Here is a 19473-nt window from a genome sequence, read left to right as displayed (position 1 = left end):
CCGGATGGATCTCTGCCTCCAGAATGAAAAGATTAAAGGTGTGTGTGCTACCATTTTCTGGCCTCTATGTCTATCTAGTGGCTGTTCTGTCCTCTGACCCCAGATAAGTTTATTAGGATGCAAAATATATTGGGGGACACAATATATCACCATATATTCAGATAATAGGGTGATACACAAGGGTGTTAATGCTTTTTATATCCTTACCCGAGCAAGAGAACAATACAATTTTTCTTTTCTTTTCGATTATATGACAGGGCCTCATAACACAGGCTGGCTTTGAAATTGCTATGCAGCAAAAGATGACCTTGAACTTATGATCCTTCTGCCTCCACTCCCAAGGGCTGGAATTACAGTCACACATCACCACAGCTGTTTTTATTTGGTGCTGGGAATCAAACCCAGTACTTTGAGCATGCTGGGCAGGCACTCTGCCAACTAAGCCACATTCCCAGCCCCACAAAATGGCATTCTTGACACAATATGGGAAAATGTGAACATGTTCTAGGTATTGCTAGGAAGAAATCACTAATTTTGTTGAATGTGACAAGAGTATTACAGTTAGTTATATAACCAAGGAAAATCCTTATTTAGAGTAAAATGTTATATCTGGAATTAAAGAAATGCTCTGAGGGCTTCTGAAAAGTGTGGGGAAGATGTAAGGTTGGGGACTGGAGAAACCAGGTGAGGGCTCGTGGGGGTTGATATGTTATCTGCTGCACTCGAGTACTAAGCTGAACATTTCTGTCACACAAAAGCTTTTGTTTGTTTTGAGAACAAGTGCTGTGGGCTGATGCCAGCCTGGGGAACCCCAGCAGGAAGCAGGGCCACCTTTGGGGCCCTGAGATCTGCAAGCATGGGAGGCAGATGGCTTTGCCCAAACCCAAAGAATGTCTGCATGAGTCTTTGGCACTGCACAGAGAAAACCCCTGATGGCAGTGACAATATTCACTGAACCCATAGCAGTGTCCAGACCTTCACAGAAACTAACTGTAAGATAATCTCCATGGAAACCATCTATTCTGATTTTTTTTTTTGCCATGGTAACCAATAAGAACATAAACATAAGTATTATCCAACACCCTTACACCACATGGTCAACACTACTAGCCAATCTGGAAAATATAAAATGCAAAAAGGGTTTTTCCATTTCAAATGAAAAGAAATTCTGGAACTCTATTCCAAACATGCAGCTTCTACCACCCTTTGTGGCTTGCTGGCTGCCCATATTAGCCCACACCACCTGCTGCCAAAGAGACAAATGAGGCCAGAAAGTTACTTTCTTCATTCAGTCTGGGACCATGAAAAACATGCCTCAAGGAAAGGGCCAATGGCAGGCAGTGGGCTCACACACCCAGCCACAGTGCTCAACGATCCCAGGATGTCCTCCACATCCTCATTTCCTGAGCATCCTTTTCCAGGCACATGCTGGCTGCTGTGGGGAGAGCAAAGCTCAGTCCTAGGGCTTCGAATAACTGATGTGGGGAAGAGCGGCTGCTCTGGGAAGGGGACTGCCCTGGGCAGGTGTGGCAGAAGAATTTCTAGGGCTGCTGAGATGGCTCAGGAGTAAAGGTGCTTGCCACCAAATTCGGGACCTGAGTCCAAGACCCACATGGTAGAAGGAGAGAACTCCCAAAAGTTGTCTTCTGACTTCCACACTTACACACACACACACACACACACACACACACACACACACACACACACACACCTTAAAAATAAAAAAACCCAGACTTGGTAGCACATGCTTTTAATCCTAGTACTCAGGAGACAGAGGCAGAAGCAGGTAGATCTCTGTCAGTTCAAGGCCAACCTAGTCTACATAGTGAGTTTTAGGACAGCTAGGGCTATGTAGAGAGAGAGACCCCTTCTCAAAACAAAGGAGAAGAACTTCCAGCCTCCTGACCACCAGGGAAGAGCTGAGAGCAACCCTGCTGGGAACAGCATCTCAGGGCATCTGGACTCGTCTCCACATGGGGCTTCCTTCTCCCCTTCCGGCTTTCTGGGTTTTGAAAAGCAGGACAGAACCAGAGGAGGAAGAGCCCCACTGCCGCAGCCCCAGCTCTCCCGCACTCTTCACTCTGCAGCACACAGCTGGCCAGACCGTTCTGTGGACCTGCTGGCTCTTACATGGAAAGGTGACTTCAAAGTGTGGACTGACAGGGCTAGAGGTGGCTGGTCATCACCATTAGCACACGGCAGTGACACAGCAGTGGTTGAGACGACAGGTGTCTGAGGGCGAGGTGGGCCTTACAGGGCTCAATGGCTTGGCCACCCCATTGTTGTCTCTGATGCGGAACCAGCTCCTCCCATGCAAAAGGGGGGCTACCAAGAGCCCCGAGCCCACAGTGAGGAGGAAAATCTCCCAAAGAACTCAAAAAGGGGTATTATGGTCTGATTCACATGCTGGGTAAATCATGATACATGCAGGACTGAACTCGAGGCCTCTGGACTTCGTGTGGATTCAAGAGTCAGCAGGCTCTCTTCAGGATGGGAGCTGGCCTAGGTACCCTCATCTCTAGAGGATGGGAGCTGGCCTAGGTACCCTCATCTCTAGAGGATGGGGGCTGGCCTAGGTACCCTCATCTCTAGAGGATGGGAGCTGGCCTAGGTACCCTCATCTCTAGAGGATGGAGCTGGCCTAGTACCCTCATCTCTAGAGGATGGGGCTGGCCTAGGTACCCTCATCTCTAGAGGATGGGGGCTGGCCTAGGTACCCTCATCTCTAGAGGATGGGAGCTGGCCTAGGTACCCTCATCTCTAGAGGATGGGAGCTGGCCTAGGTGCCCTCATCTCTAGAGGATAGGGGCTGGCCTAGGTACCCACAATTACAGTGTGAAAGGTAGGAGACAGAGACAGCACAAAAGGAGACACTGGGGACAGTGTAGAAAGCAGTGGCCTGGACATGGAGATTTAAGGACAAGTGACTAGATTAGAGGCAGAGCATCTAGTGGCAGCCAGGAGATAAGACGGGAAGACAGGCCTGGCAGAGGCCTATGGCAGGGCAGCATCTTCCTTACTGACAGTCATGGCTGGTAATAAACTGATTATCAGCCAGCTTAGTTCTAAGCAGACTGATGGGTACCCACAGGTTCAAAGGTTTAGGGACAGTGAACAATCCTGAAGGTTCTAACCAGACCTGTACCCCTCCCCACACCCCTTTTCCACTGGAGTGGGATGAGAGGGACGCTGAATCTTCAATCACCTCTCCTAAGCTGTAGCTTCTACCAGACACAGAAATGTCTAGGATGCAAAAAGACTCCTTGTCTAGGATGCCAGACCCTGCTGGAGAGACTGTCTTCCAATAGACCAATGGTTTTCAGAATGGGTCCCTGCACTAGCAGCATCAGCATCTCCTGGAAATGGGTTGCAAGTGTAAGCTCGCTACCAAACCAGACACTCTGGGGACGGCCCAGCCAGCAGTAAGTTGTAATATCCCTACACGGGCTATGATGCCCAGCTGAGTTTGAGAACCAGCTGGAGGAGCTCAGGACAATCAATGTCAAGTGTTAAAAAACTGGCTTGGCTGGGCACGGTAGTGCACTCTTGTAATCCCGGTACCCAGGAAGCAGAGAGAGGCAAGCAAATCTCTATGAGTTCGAGGGACGTCTGCAAATGTCACTTTGTGCAAACGCAGTCCATCTTTGTAAGATTCCCCTCTTCACGCCAGAAAGGCACCTGAGCAGCCAGATTACCTGGCATCCCCTGGACTGTGCCCAGACCCATAGCATCCCATGTCTGCAGTGGGAGGCACTGATGGTCACACCTGACCAAAGGTGGTAGGGAATCCGACTCCAGAGGCCCCCGAAGACAGCAGTGCCATGGCTCTGCATGTGAGTGTGCATTCACACACACGCTGAGCCTGGGTATTTGTCCTGGGGCTGAGGATGCTGAGAAGAAACAGGGGAGACCCCTCTGCTTCTTCATTCAAAGGTCTCTTGGTGTTGCTGCACCCAAGGGGACAGACTGGGTCTAGAACCATTCACCAGCAGGTCATATGACCTCTGAGTCTAGGTTCCTCCTCTGTACGCAGAAGGCATGAATGAATTGTACCAGGAGCCACACAGAGACATACAACCAGGTAAGTCGCAACATCCCCATTGTTCCCTAGTCACCCCTCAAAGCCCTCTGAGATGTGCAAAGCTTCCCAGGAGCCACACAGGGAGGAACGGGGGTCCTTCGGGGGGTCTGCTTCCCCACTTCCCACCAAGCTTTCCTCAACAGAGGAGGGACGCATGGGCACAGCTAGTCAGTCAGCAGGTGCCCAACATACAACATATGAAGAGATACAGCTCTACTACCAGAAATGCCCTGGACCCAGAGGCAGAGGCAGCTCCATAGGTTGGGGGGATGGGCCCTGTGGAAACAGCCCTTTTCCAAGCTGTGCGACTGCTGGGCATCTGATTCACCACAGCAGGCAGAAAGCCAAGAATTCAGTTTAACAGTCTTGAGGGACCAAAAAAAAGAGCCAGAATGGGGTCAAGTGGAGAAGGGAGAAGTTCTTTTTTAAGATACATAAATCTGGGGTTCATTCTACTTCAAATACCCCCAATGACCCTCCTGCTAAGCATGCTTTTGAATTTGAATATCTTCTGCTTTATTTTGTGATGTTTTGTTTTGGGGGGCAGGAAGCTCCCTGTAGCTCATGCTGGCTTCCAACCTCTTACACAGTCAAGAATGACCTTGGAACTCCTGATCTTCCTCCCACCGCCTTCCAAGGACTGGGATTATAGGTATGTGCCATTGTACCTAGCTTAAATCTTTATTTCTCACTACAAAAAACAAATGCCAAAACAGAAATCTGTGTTCGGGAAACAGACCCAAGTCTGAAAGTCAAATTGCTAATAGCCTGAATATTTGTGTCCCCGATAAAATTTATATGTTAGAATCATAATCCCTAACATATTTGGAATTGAGCCTTTGGGGGTAACTAGGTCATGAGGACAGACCCACCATGATTAGGATTACTGCCCTTATAAAAGGTTTTAGCCAACACTGTTGTCTACTACAGAAGAAAGACAGAGGGAAGGAATTACTTCTGTACCACCGGATCCTCGCCAGTGACTATCAGTGCCTTGCTTGCACACCCCAGCCTCCGGAACTGTGAGGCATGAACTTCTGTTGTTTAAAAGCTACCTAGTCTACAGTATTTTGTTCCAGCAGCTGAAAGGCACCAAGACACGGGTCTCCTCTTTGCCTTCTTAGGTGAGGTTCCTGTAAGGAAAAGCTAGGTCTTGAGAAACCACAAGCACTTAGAACCCCCCAGATCCTCAGCACAGGGCAAGTATCTACAGAACAGGAAACAGATCCTTTAGCACCCCAAAATCATAACTCCAAGGCAGCACCCAAAACAAAAACACAGCCATAGCAGGTGACGACAGCTTTGTCCTCAGAACCTGGGGCACAAGGCTGGAGAGGGAGACCTTAAGGAGGAGGACTTAGGCTATGGGCAGATGCTCTTTTTGTTTTTCTTTTTTATGTTCTTACTGAGTACAGATGCCCCCCCCCCCCCCCCCCCCCCTCAGCTGAGACAACCCCTTTTTCAGGGAAGGTTCTAGCACTGAGGTTCTGAGATTCCTGGGCATCTTGTCCTAAGGAGTGCTGAGGGTGGTAGGAGAGGTGTGTGTAGGTGTGTGTGTGTGTGTGTGTATGTGTGTGTGTGTGGTGTGTGTGTGTGTGTGTATGTATGGGGTGTGTGTGTGTGTATGTGTGTGTATGTGTGTGTGGTGTGTGTGTGTGTGTATGTTGTGTATGTGTGTGTGTGTGTGTATGTGTGTGTTGTGTGTGTATGTGTGTGTGTGTGTGTGTGTGTGTGTGTGTATGTATGGGGTGTATGTGTGGTGTGTGTGTGTGTATGTGTGTGGTGTGTGTGTGTGTGTGTATGTATGGGGTGTATGTGTGGTGTGTGTATGTGTGTGTGTGTGTGTGTGTGTGTGTGTGTGTATGTGTGTGGTGTGTGTGTGTATGTGTGTGTGTGTGTATGTGTGTGTGGTGTGTGTGTGTGTGTATGTATATGTATGGGTGTATGGTGGTGTATGTGTGGTGTGTATGTGTGTGTGTAGGTGTGTGTGTGTGTATGTGTGTGTGTGTGTGTGTGTGTGTGTGTGTGTGTGTATGTTTTGTTTCCACCCACCTCAGAGGTTTATTTTCTTATCCGCAAGCTCAGAAGACTTGGGATCTGTCATTTAAAAACACAACATATGCTTGCAAGGGTCTAAAACCCTCCCCAGTCCTCACAAGGACCACCTGCTGTAGGGAGGAGCCAGCACCAAAATTATCCCAGTCAGCAATGCATCACACCCCTGTCCATGCCCCTCACCCCCAATGGTTTGAACACTTGATCATTCTGACTGCCTCTTAGAAGACAGAAGAGGGAAAAGGAACATTCTTGAAATAGCTACAGCTTGGTGAGCACTCGCCATGTGCCAGGAACAGGGCCAAGTGCTGCTTGGCATACCACCTGTGAAATCTCATGAAGGAGGACCCAGTGACTCCCAGGTTGACAGAGGAACTGAGACCACAGAGATCTGGCCACTGGCTGGGGTCACAGCACAAACAGGGCAGGGACAGGATTCAATCACTGGTTGGTAGGAAGCCAGAAGCCAAGCTCTTAACCACAGGTAAGCTTTTCTCCTTCAAATGCAATCTTGAGAAGAGCAGAGAAAAGCTCTCAACCCCAGAGATAAGGTTAATGTCTAAACCGAAGCAGCCAACCCTGCGAACTCAGGAAGTGGGTTGTTTTTTTTCCCTCTGTCAGCTTCATTGAATTACCTAGAACTTTGTGCTCTTCCGCCCTACCTGACTAGTACAACCCTCTCAATTACATAATGGGTCTCTGATTGTGGCAAAAATAAGGGTAGATCCAAATAACGCATCTTTGTTAATTAAAAGTAGCTTAAAAAGCTGGGCATGGTGGTACACACCTTTAATCCCAGCATGCAGGCAGAGGCAGGCAGATATGAGTTCAAAGTCAGCCTGGTCTACATAGTGAGACCTTGTCCAAAAAAAAAAAAAAAAAAAGTGTAAAAGTACTTCTGCTGCTAGGGTAGAAATCCGTCCTGGAGAAGCTTGAGATTTGGGGTGGGCAAGATGCTACTCCAAAATCAGCCAAGACACAAGGGTCCTTCTGTGTAAGGGACAGACCCTTAAGTATCAGGAGGGCAAGAACAGAGGGCAGAAGGTCAGGGCTGCAGCAGGAAACAGGGCTAAACATTAGACCCCTGAAACACCAGTACAAGTATCTGCTACAGAGAGGCCCTTGTGGTACCCAACCATACCCCTTTAGGAGGCACTCATCTGCCCCAAAGCAGCCCTTCCAATCTTCTTTCAAGACAGAGCATGGAGACTCCTGCCCACTTTCAGCCCACAGCATGGCCTGGAATCCTTCATGTGAAACTTTCCAAGCAGAGAAAAGGCTACAGTCACGAGCCCTGAAACCCCCCTTTGGACAACTCAGCCCAGAACAGGAGGAAAATGGCACCCATTATTCTCATTCTGAATGGCTGGGAAGTGGCTTGTGCTTTTCAACATGAAATGTGCCTAAAAATAAGCTGTGAATCTCAACCAGAGGTTGAAAATAGCTCCGCAGTGAACAGAGCTCTGCTTGGAGTGAGTTTAAGGACAGCCTTCCTTCCAAGATCTGAAAGCTGAAACGTCATAGTCACAGACGGGGTCACAGGCTGGGGGCTCAAGGGTGAAGGGACCTCCACAGCCTCACACAGTTGTCCTTGGCGTCCTCTGTTGGTTGGGGAGCAGCAAGGGGTCCAGGCAAGGTCTGCCCCTCAGGCTTCCAATGGACACAATGGAGAAAACACATGGTCAGAAGTTCCACACCATACTTGACTCTATGAACTCTCTGAAAACCCCAAATGTCCAGGAGCATCCACTCTGTTTCAGTGCCTAAGGCGATCTGGAGACAGAGATGAAGGGGCAAAGGGCATCAGATGCACAGTAGAGCGGGATCACGGCTCTTTGAGAAGTCAAACCACCCTGGTCAGCCACTAAATCTTTTATCAGGCATTATTGCTGAGCCAGGTAGCCTTTGGGCCAGAAAGGCAAGAAACATGCTCCAATTTGAAGAAAATCGAGTTGTTACAAGGTGAAAAGTCTTTTCTTATTGTTTACCGCCATCCCTGAGACCCTGAAAACTTGATAGACCAAACAGTATTCTTACAAAATGGACTACCAGAAACATCTGATTGCTCTGGTCCACCCCTGGTGGGAGTCCAGAATGGAGCCAACCAAGTGGAGTCCTCACACAGGCTCCTGGAGCAGCTTCCCGGGGTTCCCTCTCCACACTTCTCCACACCCCGTGCCTCAATCATGCCACCGCTCTCTTCCGGGGCTCCTCATGAAGGAGGAGCTTCTGCAGTGATTCTCAGCTGGGGACACCTGACAACATCTGAGACACTTCTGGTCATCAAAACTGGGGAGCAGGAGGCCACCAGCATGCACCGGGAAAGACCAGAGACTACTAAAGATCTCACAGTACACAGGACAGCAAACACTCAAATAACTATCTGCCCCGGATATGAACTGCTGAGGTTGAGCAACCCCGAGTTCCTGGAAGGATGGGATGTGGGCAGAAATGGAGCGTGGGAGCCTGTCAGACTCTGTTCACAGGACACAGTAGTGCTCCTGGGCTCCCTGAGGAGCAGAGCACTCTGGCCAGCCAGGAATCTGAGTGCCGGGAAAGGCTCTGGAAAGAAGGGTAGGAACACATTAACCAGCTCCCTTCCCACCTCAGGGGAAAGCCTAGTCATCACGGTTCCGCCAAAACTAGCTGCCTCCAGCCTAGGAGGATGAAAAAATTGTGGAGAGGATGTGGATGGCTTACTGAGACATGGTTAAAATGGTCAATTTACACACACACACACACACACACACACACACACACACACACACACGCACGCGCACACACGCACACACGCACACACGCACACACCAGGCCTAGCAATACTCTGGCTTTCTTTCCTCCTTTCCCTTTCAGAGAAGTCTCTCAGGCAGCAGGAGTCTGGGTGGGTGGGTAGGTGTCTGTCTAGAAGGCCTACCTGTCCTCTCAAGGCTCCACAAGGGACTTGGGACAAAGAACAAGAAGTTCTTTTTTTTTTTTTTTTTTTAAGAAGTTCTTAGCCGGCGTGTGGCGCACGCCTTTAATCCAGCACTCGGGAGGCAGAGCAGGCGATCTCTGTGAGTTCGAGGCCAGCCTGGTCTCCAAAGCGAGTTCCAGGAAAGGCGCAAAGCTACACAGAGAAACCCTGTCTCGAAAAAAAAAAAAAAAAAAAAAAAAAAAAGAAGTTCTTATTTCGACCAAGAATGGGTCACGATTACTATGTCACTTCAGGAGTCTTCATGAGTGGCCCGTGGGTACTCTGAGGAAATCCACTGAGGAAACGGAGGCTCGGGGAGATGAGGTGCTCTGTCAGGGCTGCCCAGCAGGGTTCAGAGCCAACTCCATGATGCCAACTCCACATCCTGCGCCCTGCTTGAGTCCCGTGTAGGACAGACCACTGGCAGGACTGTAACAATAGCTCTGCCGTGGGCCTCAGAGCAGTTTGCGGACAGCTGGCTGCCTTGAGTCCTGTTGAGCTTTTCACCTGCCAATGCCCCACCTTGTCCTGCTGGCTTCCTCTACCCACGTGATCACACCATAGACTGTCGGGCCGTGGAGCTCTGGGAAACAAGGTGATATGTTCTCCATTCTGAGTGGGGCTGAGGGACACTTGCAGCATTATTCACACCAGCTAAGTTACGAAAGGAATGAAGTTAGGTTGTTTGCAAATGGATGCAACCAGTGACGCCCATAGTAACTGAATCAAGCCAGTCTCAGAAAGCAAACTCCACAAGTTTTCTCTCACCTGTGGCTCCTAGGTTTTTTTTTTTTTTTTTTTTTTTTTTTTTTTTTTTTTCCCGAGACAGGGTTTCTCTGTGTAGCTTTGCGCCTTTCCTGAAAATCGCTTTGGAGACCAGGCTGGCCTCGAACTCACAGAGATCCGCCTGCCTCTGCCTCCCGAGTGCTGGGATTAAAGGCGTGCGCCACCACCGCCCGGCGGCTCCTAGGTTTTATATACACTCCTGAAATTGTATCCAGACATATGACACGGAGGTAGAAGTGAGACTACAGGGAACAAAGGAGACTCCCAGAGGGGAGGAAAGAGAAGAGCAGGAGGTTCGGAGAAATACGCTCGATACTGGCATGAATCTTTTTATAGTAATGATTTTTAAAAACATGAACTTTTCTTCCACCTGGTGGATACCAACCATTCCCAAGAGGCAGATAGCAGTACCCTCCTAGGATAGGAAAGGGCTGCCACCGGCAGCCCCTGCCACTGGCAGCCCCCGTGGTTATTTAGCCTTGCTCAGAGGAGACAGCATGGTTACACCTGAGAACTACAACAGGAACCACCTACTCACTCTGCAAGCAATGAGCACACACAAAGGTCTTAGCAGTGCTGATCTCGCCATGAATGCCTTAGTCAGGGAGTCAGAGGACAGAAGGCAGGAGCAACACATGATCCTTCTAGGTAAAAAAAGATTCAGCAAGCTGGGTGGTGGTAGTGCACGCCTTTGATCCCAGTACTCAGGAGGCAGAAGCAGGCGGATCTCTGTGAGTTCAAGGCCAGTCTGGTCTGGAGAGTTAGTTCCAGGACAGCCAGGGCTATACAGAGAAACCCTTTCAAAAAACAAACAAACAAAAACAAATCAAAACAAAAAGAAAAGGAAAAAAAAAGGAATCAGAAGCAAGGAGAACATCAGTGCAATCTAGAGAGCACCAACTAGCCCATAGCTCAAGGCTCATTAGCAAACACTCAGCAGAAACAAAACCTCCCAGCTAAGTGGCCAGTCAAGGGGAGATCCTTGGGAGAAAACTGTGGGCTGGATGTGGCCTACTCTGGAAACAGCTCGAGCATGCGGTAGGAAAGACTCAGCTATGGAGCCACAGTAAGCCCGGAACAGACTAAGGAGGCTTCCTGCTTCTATTCTGAGTTCCAGCCTTGACTTGCTGCGGCTTTGGGGGAGCCGCTTCCTGTTGTTCAAGCCAGTTTCCTCCTGCTAGGGAGGCCATGGTGCTTCTATGGTCCAGGGAAGAAAGATTTAAAGCTTACACCTTTGTGATCACAATCTTGACTTATTTCAACTAAAGTTGAATATGGGTCTATTTAATGAGCCTTTATCAGTTATCATTTTTCTGCCAAATATTTATTCTACAAAATTAGCTATTTTTATTCAGGAACACTGAATGCCCTTTTACCAACAAAGGTACTAAAAATGGTTTGTGGCTGAGGAACTTCCTCTCCGTGGTTTTAAAAAAAAAGAAGTGAGATTAACCAAACCAGGGTCTTCTCATCCGTCCCAGCTGAGGCTTTGTGTCCTGAGCCCTCCAGGAACATGTACTTGGGTCCGTGGCCTCACTCTAGCAGCAGTATGCACCGCGACAACACTCCCCACCCACAGGGCCAGGGTCCTGGACACTGCAGCTGCTCTGTGGCTTTTGTGCCTCACTTGTTCATTCTAGACTGGAGTCAAGGCACCAAAGCAGTATTTGATAGACCTTCCCAGGGTTCCTTTCTAATAAGAGAGAAGCTCCAGGCCTCCTCGTCTCCAAGCCAGTGCTGCTCACTGTGACCATCCCAGACTATTACATGGCTCAAGCCTGACTGCTAAGCCACTTACCAGATTCCCAGCAGAGCTGGCCAGGGGTGGAGGCCTCTGTACTTTCACGTCTCCATAATCAACAACATCAAAGTTACTCTTCCAAACCATCACCTGCAAGACCAACAGGTACAGAGAATGAGGGGAGAAAATGGGCCCAGAAATCAACCCCGAAGTTCTGAGCTAAAGTGGTTCCCATCTCACACCCCAACTCCACTCTGGACCTGCCCCACACCCCTGAGGAGTAAGCTTTGGGGACAGGCCTGTGGCACCAGGATGGAGTACCATCATGTAGCCATGGAGCACAGTTAGACCTGAGCACCTGCTTGTCCCTCTTCCTGAGTGTCCTAGATGACTACTCAGTGTCAGGATCACTGTTGAATCCATTTGTTCCCTTTCCCCATCTATCATCTGTCTCTCTGAAAAAGAAGCTCTTGAGGGTGGTGGCCCTGTTCAGGACACTGTGGGAAGATGTGAACATGAACTCCAGGCCACCCACTGGTTAATGGCAGATCTCTACCCCTTACTGCGCAGTTTTCAACCTGTGGGTCGAGACCTCTTTGGGGGTCTTTTACCCCCAAATATCAGATATCCTGCATATCAGATATTTACATTATGATTCATAATAGTAGCAAAATTATAGTAATGAAGTAGCAACACAAAGTTTATGGTTGGGGTCCCCACAACATGAGGAACTGTATTAAAGGGTCTCGGTGTTAGGAAGGTTGAGAACCGCTGGCTTACTGTGAGGCCTAGGTGAGGGATTTAAAAGATCCCAGCTCCCACCTCACAGGGCTGCTAGGAGGCTCACACGACACAGTGTAACACAGTTATTGGCATCAGGAAATGGATACTAACACACTCATTATCCTAAGCCTAATACTTTTAACAGTAAAAAACATACTTCTAGCCAGGTGTTGTAGTACAAATACTGGAGGTAAAGGCAGGCAAGTCTGTGAGTTCAAGGCCAGGCTAGCCTACATAGGTCACCCAGCACCACAGTGTGAGATCCAGCCTCAAAACAAACAAAGTAGCTTCAGTGGTTAAGAGCACTGGCTGCTCTTCCAAAGGACCCAGGTTTGAGTCCCAGCACAGATATTAACCACCTCTGTAACTCCAGTACCAGGGGATCTGATGCCCACTTCTGGTCTTCACAGGCAGAACACCCACACACATTAAAAACAAATCAAAACAAAAGTTAGCAGTGGTGGCGCACGCCTTTAATCCCAGCACTCGGGGACAGAGGCAGGTGGATCTCTGTGAGTTTGAGGCCAGCCTGGGCTACACAGTGAGATCCAGGACAGCCAGGGGTGTTACACAGAGAAATCCTATTTTGAAAAACCAAAAAAAAAAAAAAAAAAAAAAAAAAAAAGAAAAGAGAAGAAAAAAGTTAAAGATACACAAATAAATGTTAAAGAATTTCAAATAAGTAAATAAATACACAACCACATGCAGCATCTTCCCAAGCAGGATGATGACTGAAGGCACTTCCACAAAAGCTTAGGCAGCAAGAGCACCCCCTACTGGAGGCTAGAAACCACAGGAGGCTGGCTGGCTGCTTCTGGGGTTACTTTCGGGATGGGATGGCTGGCTTGGCCATCACAGGAGGAAATCATGCAACATGACCAATAGTCAATGGAAGCCAATGAGGCCACAAAAAACTAAACCAAACCCAAACAAAAACCCCACCACTCTATCCCCCAAGGTGAAGACTTGACATGCCCTAGACACCCCCCCACTGAGACACAGCACTTCTAGGAAGGCTCCTCACCACTCCCTGAGCAGTTCCACTGGTCCCAGCTCCAGAGGGATGGGCTCGTGAATACCTCAATTTATGAAGGGAACGTGGGCATATGCACACCCCATGTACAAGGTCCTTGTATAACTGTGGAGACCGTACATTCCTAGCACCAGAGTGGCCAGCGTGAATGCAGAGATAATACCCAGAAATACATGAGCAGATGTAAAAAGTCCAGGGAGTTGACAGCCTTGCCGTCTGAGGATGGCCACCACAGGGTGAAGCTTTCCCCTAGGGTGCCTCTTGTTCTGTGTGACTTCGTTTTAGCATGCACATCTACTATACAGTTAACGAGTGTATCTGCCATAGAGTTCCCGTTTTCCATGCTCACTGAGGCTCAAGACTCCTTTACCCTCCTTTCCCTTCCTCTTTGGCTGCTAGCTAGGACCTAGGGCTGGAGTGGCTGTTATCCAGGCTGTGGACAAAGAACCTTTAGCTAGCCTCTGCTTTATTGGAAAATCAGTACATTTCACTGCAGCTGGGACTCAGGGGAGGCCAGAGGATTTGTCTAGGCTGAGCAGCAGAGCTGGGAGGCCAGTACCCAGAGGATGAGCATTCTCGGCAATCCAGCAGACACCAACTGTGTTCACAGCCACTGCTCTTCCCTCCAGAAACAAAGGACTGTGTAAATACTCTGGGAGACTGCTGACAGGTGCAGTCCTCAGCGCTCCACACCTTTCCCAGGCCAGGCTTTGAGCTGGGCACCAAGGTCAGAGTACCCCCCACCCCCACCCCACACACCCCTGCAGATAAGCCCTTGGCTTTTAGCAGTCTGGGAAAGAGTCACAGGGGTGACAGGATGAAGCCTCAGGGCAAAGGGTGATGAGGCGGGACAGGACTTCCTCTCTGCAACCAAGGATACAGAAACCGCTGACCCTTTCAACATGCAGCAGGCCAGGAAGCAAAAGGCAGCAAGAATGGAGTGGAGGCTTCCAGGGAAGAACCAAGGCTCCACAGTCATGCGGGCTCAGTGCCTGTCCCTGTCTCTGCCACCTGCTGGGACTGTTTTCTCATCTATAAGAATAAAATAGGAAGACTCGCCCCACAGGACTCAGGAGAACTAAATGAGCTATGAAATTCTCACCACACTGACGCATTACCAGATCTGCAGTAAGTACCTAGTAATTCTTCACTCTTTATGTAATCAGGAGGAAAAAAACAAAACAAAACAAAACCCCCCCTGAAAATCTTTAACTTTTTTTCCCACAATAATTAGCTCAAACTCCTTCCAACCCATTCTAGTCTGAGACACTTCCACAGGTCATCCCTGAAGGAGACCCGCTTGGGTACAGCAACTGCTGGGACCTGGCACCGCCCCTACCCCCAAGCTCCACCACATTATCTTCACCATGACTGTAGTCGCTGAAGCCATCTCCGATGACCTCCAGCCTCCTGAGGGGTTCTGAGCAGGATCAGCTCAGACTCCTTAGGCCATTCTTCTTACCTGCTCATCAGAGCCTCCAGAAGCAAAATACGCCCCCGTTCTTGAAAAGGCAACGGTGGTAGCAGGTCCCTGGCAGAACAAACAGAATAAACACCAAAGGTCAGCTGAACATGGCAACACACCAGTGATCCCAGCACTTGGGAGGTGGAGGCAGGGGAATCAGGAATTCCAGGCCAGCCTGGGTTACATAAGACCCTGTCTCTACATACATCCTCCAACCCCCTCGGTCTAAACGCACAGTTCCTGGAAGACAGCAGCGGTGGGACAAGGTCTGAGCACTCATTCAGCACCAGTCCTCCTCAGCCTTTGTCCAGAAGCCTGCACGTGGTCAGGTACAAGAACTGCTGCTGGACCTCTGCTCCCAAACATCTCACCAGACGAAGGCCAGGCCGTGGGATCAAGGGAGGGCAGAGGAGGGAGCAGGACATTCACACTGGCAGTCTGGCCAGGCGGGCATCATTTTCATGGCTTCCCTAACAAGAAGCAGGGGGTCAGAGATGCACAGCTGAGATCAGCACACACCTCTCTGAGGCACATCCACAGCGCCCTGTTGTAGACCAGAGAAGTGGGAGCCAAGGAGAAGCAATGGCCCAAATGAACTAGGCCAAGTCAGGGGCCTGAGCACAGGAAGGAGGCCGAGGAGCAATTACTGAAGGTGCTTGGGGGTGGACCAAAATGACACCAGTGTCCCTGCACTGTCCGTGCCATCTTCCTTAGTTGCGGCCTGGCAGGGTAATGTACTCCTCTGGCTTCCTAGGTCCAAAGGTCCGGGTGACCATCCAAAGGGGCATTTCAAGTGCATGCTATGCAGCACTCTCTAACAAGCACACCCGAGCTGAGAGGGAATCGGGATCTCCCACTAGAGAAAGAACAGTCCTCCCCATATGCCTGGAATCCATTCCAGAAAAATATGCCAAGCAAGGTCACAGCCACAGATGGAACCTTCTCCCTTCCAACTGAACGTCTACCATGGCCAGTGCCTGGCATTCTGCTGGTAAAACCAGATCACAGTTTTCTTCTATCTGTCACGAAGGTCACCCCAGTTCCTCTAGGCCAGCAGAGTGTAACAAGGACTGCCCACAGGAGAGGCTTTCAAAAACAGAGCCTGGGCTAGAGAAAGGGAACATGGAAAACACCCTGCACTCAGAGCTAGGAAGGACCACCACGGCTTAGGTTGGCAAGAGACCTCCCAGCCACAAGCAGCTGCTCTCCCAGGACACAGGCAGCGAGCAGGGCTCCCCAGGCTCAGGCACGTGGAACAGAAAGTATACGCCTGCCCTTGCTTCCAGAACCCACTTCTAGTTCTTCCTCTCAGAGGGGCTCACACTGGGGCGACGAGACAGGAAGAATTTCATATGGCTAGCACTGGCTCAGAGCCCTGCACCTCTATCAACCCACCTAATCCCCAGAGGACAGCGTGTGCCTTTACCATTCCAAGTTGGGAGAACAAAGCCCAAGAGGACACATACAAAGCCTATGCCTGCCTGTCACCTCCCTTCTCCAACAAGTGGATTCACAGGCTCAGGCCTATCCTACCCCAGCAGCGCCAGGAATTCTAACCTACCATTAACCAAGGTGAAGTGGACCCACTTTTGCTGCGAGGGAACAATGCCCACTCATATCCATGAACAGTGAGTGTCAAATCCCAGGTGTGAGGCCTGCTGGAGCATGTGACTCCATTCTGAGTGACACTGGCTGCATTTGCAGAGTGGAGCTGGGGAACATCCCTTCCAGTGGACAGCTGGCAAAGGGTTACAAGGCTGATGGAGGAAGGTGATACATTTTCAAAGAAAATCTACTTGACTGCTGACAGTCTTGACCATTTTCAGACCTGGAACTTTCTAATGAATGTATGGCAATGCTATAAGACAACAAGATGCTTTTCATTTTGAGGAGAAAGACACGGAGGGAAGGAAGGAAAGGAAGGAAACCGGAGTGCGGACTTTCAAAAGCAGACAGGCCCTTCGCCCGCCCGCCCACCCAGAGCTCCCGAGAAGAGCTCCAGGAAGGGCCAGCGACAAGGGAGCACACACTCGCGGCTCGCACTGCCTGTCATCACTCCACCACAGCTGCCAGGCTGGGAACAAGATGTCAGCAGCAACAGCAGCAGACTCCAGAATGCACCAAGCTTATGGGGGGATTAGGGCCAGAGGGCAGGTGCTAATGTTCTGGTGCTTTCCCAGGAGACCAGGACTCTCAGGAGACTCAGGGATAAGCAAGCACCCAGGAGGCTCTGTGGGGCCCACACTCCTCCCCAGTGGTGCCTGCCTGTTTACTGAGAGGCAGCAAGGCTTCTGCAACCAGGCCTCTGCATTCCTAGAAAGAGGCTTCTGCTAGTCTGCTGAGAGCCAAGCAAGTAGCCTGGAGCACTCCGAGTGCAGCCTGTACCCCCAGACTGTATCAGCAGGCCACTGGAGCCACCTCAGTTCACGAAAGCACAAACTATGTTTGCCCCGAAGACAACATCACACCATGATGTGTTTCTCAGACGGTGACTACACAGACCAGGCCTCCTTCCTATGCTCAAGTGTTCTGGAGTTTGGCTCTCAGGGCCTGGACAAACCAGCCTCCGCTGATCTTGCCCTTCACCAACATTCTAGCCTACTCTACTGCTCAGTGCCCCCAAAGGCTGAGCCAAAAAAGGTCTCTTTCTCAGTGTTCCTCCTAGAGCTCAAAACTGAGCTCTTCAGTCATTTCACTCTCCCTTCATTTTAAATAAACTCATTCAAGGCTACAAATTTATCTCTGACACCACCTTAGCCAGATCCCAGAAGTTTCTAGTCTGCAACACTTTTGCTGTTATTCCCTTCCAAATTGTCAGTTTTGACTCAAGTTCTTTAGGTCATCAGTTATGTGGAAGTGACTGAATCTAAGGTTTCCAAGCCAAGGGGAGTTGGGGAATCAAATACGGTATGTTCTAGCTTCATGGCAGCTTAGTCTTTTCATCTGATCAGCCACTCCTGGTGCACTGGAGGCCAGCTCCAGGTGTGGACGTAGCCGGGTTCTTTTACCTCAAGGCCAGGTCTTCCCTGGTGCCTCCACAGGGACTGGAGTGTGACTTGAGCATTTCTTGCTGGGCCTTCAGTAATGTAGATTCCAGCTGCCCGCACCCCCAGCAGCAGAGTGGTCCAGATGCTGGGGACACTGTCCCTTATCTGCTCCTGACCACATCCATGCGATGCTTCACAAGCTCAACTAGAGTCCATCCCCTCTCCTGAAGTTCTTTAGGAGGTGATTGTTCTTAACCTGTCGTGAACACTGCATACACACGGTCTTCCCTGCTCTCTCTCCTGACCTTACCATACCCGGCTGACCTCACACCCAGTCATTTCATCCCATGCCTCTTCTTGTCAACAGGACCTCAGAGGATCTACGCTGCTGATTGTTTTCTCTGCATTTTATTGAACTGTTTAGCATGCACACACATGCACCAGGGCACACATGTGGAAGTAGGGGGACAACTTGCAGGAGTTGGTTCTCTCTTTCTACCATACAGGTTCTGGGCAGAGAGCTCAGGTCATCAGGGGCTGGAGAGACGGCTCAGCAGTGAAGAGCACCGACTGCTGTTGTTTCACTCTGACTGGTTTAGTAAAAAGCTGAATGGCCAATATCTAGGCAGAATGTCCAGGTACGGAGGATGCTGGGAAGAAGGGCAGAGTCACCAGGAGATGCAGAGCAAGCAGGATGGGCACTACAGAGGTGAAGTAATAAAGCCATGAGGCAGAAGTAAATTAATGGAAATGGGTTAAGTTATAGGAGCTGGTTAGAAACAAGCCTAAGCTATCAGCCCAGCTTTCACTGTCTCCGTGTCATTATTGGGGAGCTGATGGTCCCAACAAAAAAGGTCTGACTACAGACTGCTCTTCCAGAGGACCTGGGTTCAATTCCCAGCACCCACATGGCAGCTAACAACTGTCTACAACTCCAAGATCTGACAGCCTCACACATACATACATGAAGGCAAAATAACAATGCTTGGCAGCAAGGGCCTTTACCCACAAGCCATCTGGCCAGTCCTCTGTCCATTTCCATGAATTTACTTGAACAGCAAGCATCGGGCAAAACAAAGAAAAGCCCAGAGTGACTAAGTTAAACTGCAAACTCGGAGACCTTTAAGCACATCTCTGGACTCTCCTCACACTCGCCAGACTCTGTGACACCTGAATTCTGACCATGGTACCTTAAGAGCCCAAGTCCAAGCAGGTGCCTTGACACACCACGTACCAGCAAACAAACAGGGCCGTCACACCGCACATGCCCTGAGTAGACAGAAAAGCAGAGTGGCTATCACGGTGACCAAGGAGGCCAAGGGACTTCTGGTGTGGGTGCTCTGGCCTCTGACCCTGTGTAGAAATTCAGTCCGGCACACCAGATGCTTGTATATCCAAGTGGTGACCCACAGGGACATTGCAGCTCTGTGTAGGAGACGCTGCCAGGGAAAGCAAAGCTCTCTCAACCCTGGCCCAGGACACCTGCTCCTAGCTCTTAACTCTGGATTGCTAGAGGGAGACAGAGGGCCAGGCTGACCAGGATTTCTTACAATGGTACACATGAGATACTACTCCCTGTCTTCACGGCC

At 49.9% G+C, this 19473-nt stretch overlaps 1 protein-coding gene across 2 annotated transcripts in view; it reads right to left on the bottom strand.

Moving 5' to 3' along the window:
* The window catches only part of Poc1a (POC1 centriolar protein A), a 69806-nt gene that overhangs the window by 31179 nt on the left and 19154 nt on the right, over positions 1 to 19473 (bottom strand). For both annotated transcript variants that reach the window (XM_028895324.2, XM_028895325.2), the window contains exons 8-9: positions 14895 to 14963; positions 11674 to 11766 (exon numbers count right to left, since the gene is read on the bottom strand). In XM_028895324.2, coding sequence (XP_028751157.1) covers positions 11674 to 11766; positions 14895 to 14963 — 162 coding nt within the window. The remainder of the gene's footprint in view (positions 1 to 11673; positions 11767 to 14894; positions 14964 to 19473) is intronic.

Source organism: Peromyscus leucopus, chromosome 7 (genome assembly GCF_004664715.2).
Source record: "Peromyscus leucopus breed LL Stock chromosome 7, UCI_PerLeu_2.1, whole genome shotgun sequence".
NCBI classification, from domain to species: domain Eukaryota; kingdom Metazoa; phylum Chordata; class Mammalia; order Rodentia; family Cricetidae; genus Peromyscus; species Peromyscus leucopus.
This window is presented reverse-complemented; position numbering and strand designations above follow the sequence as displayed.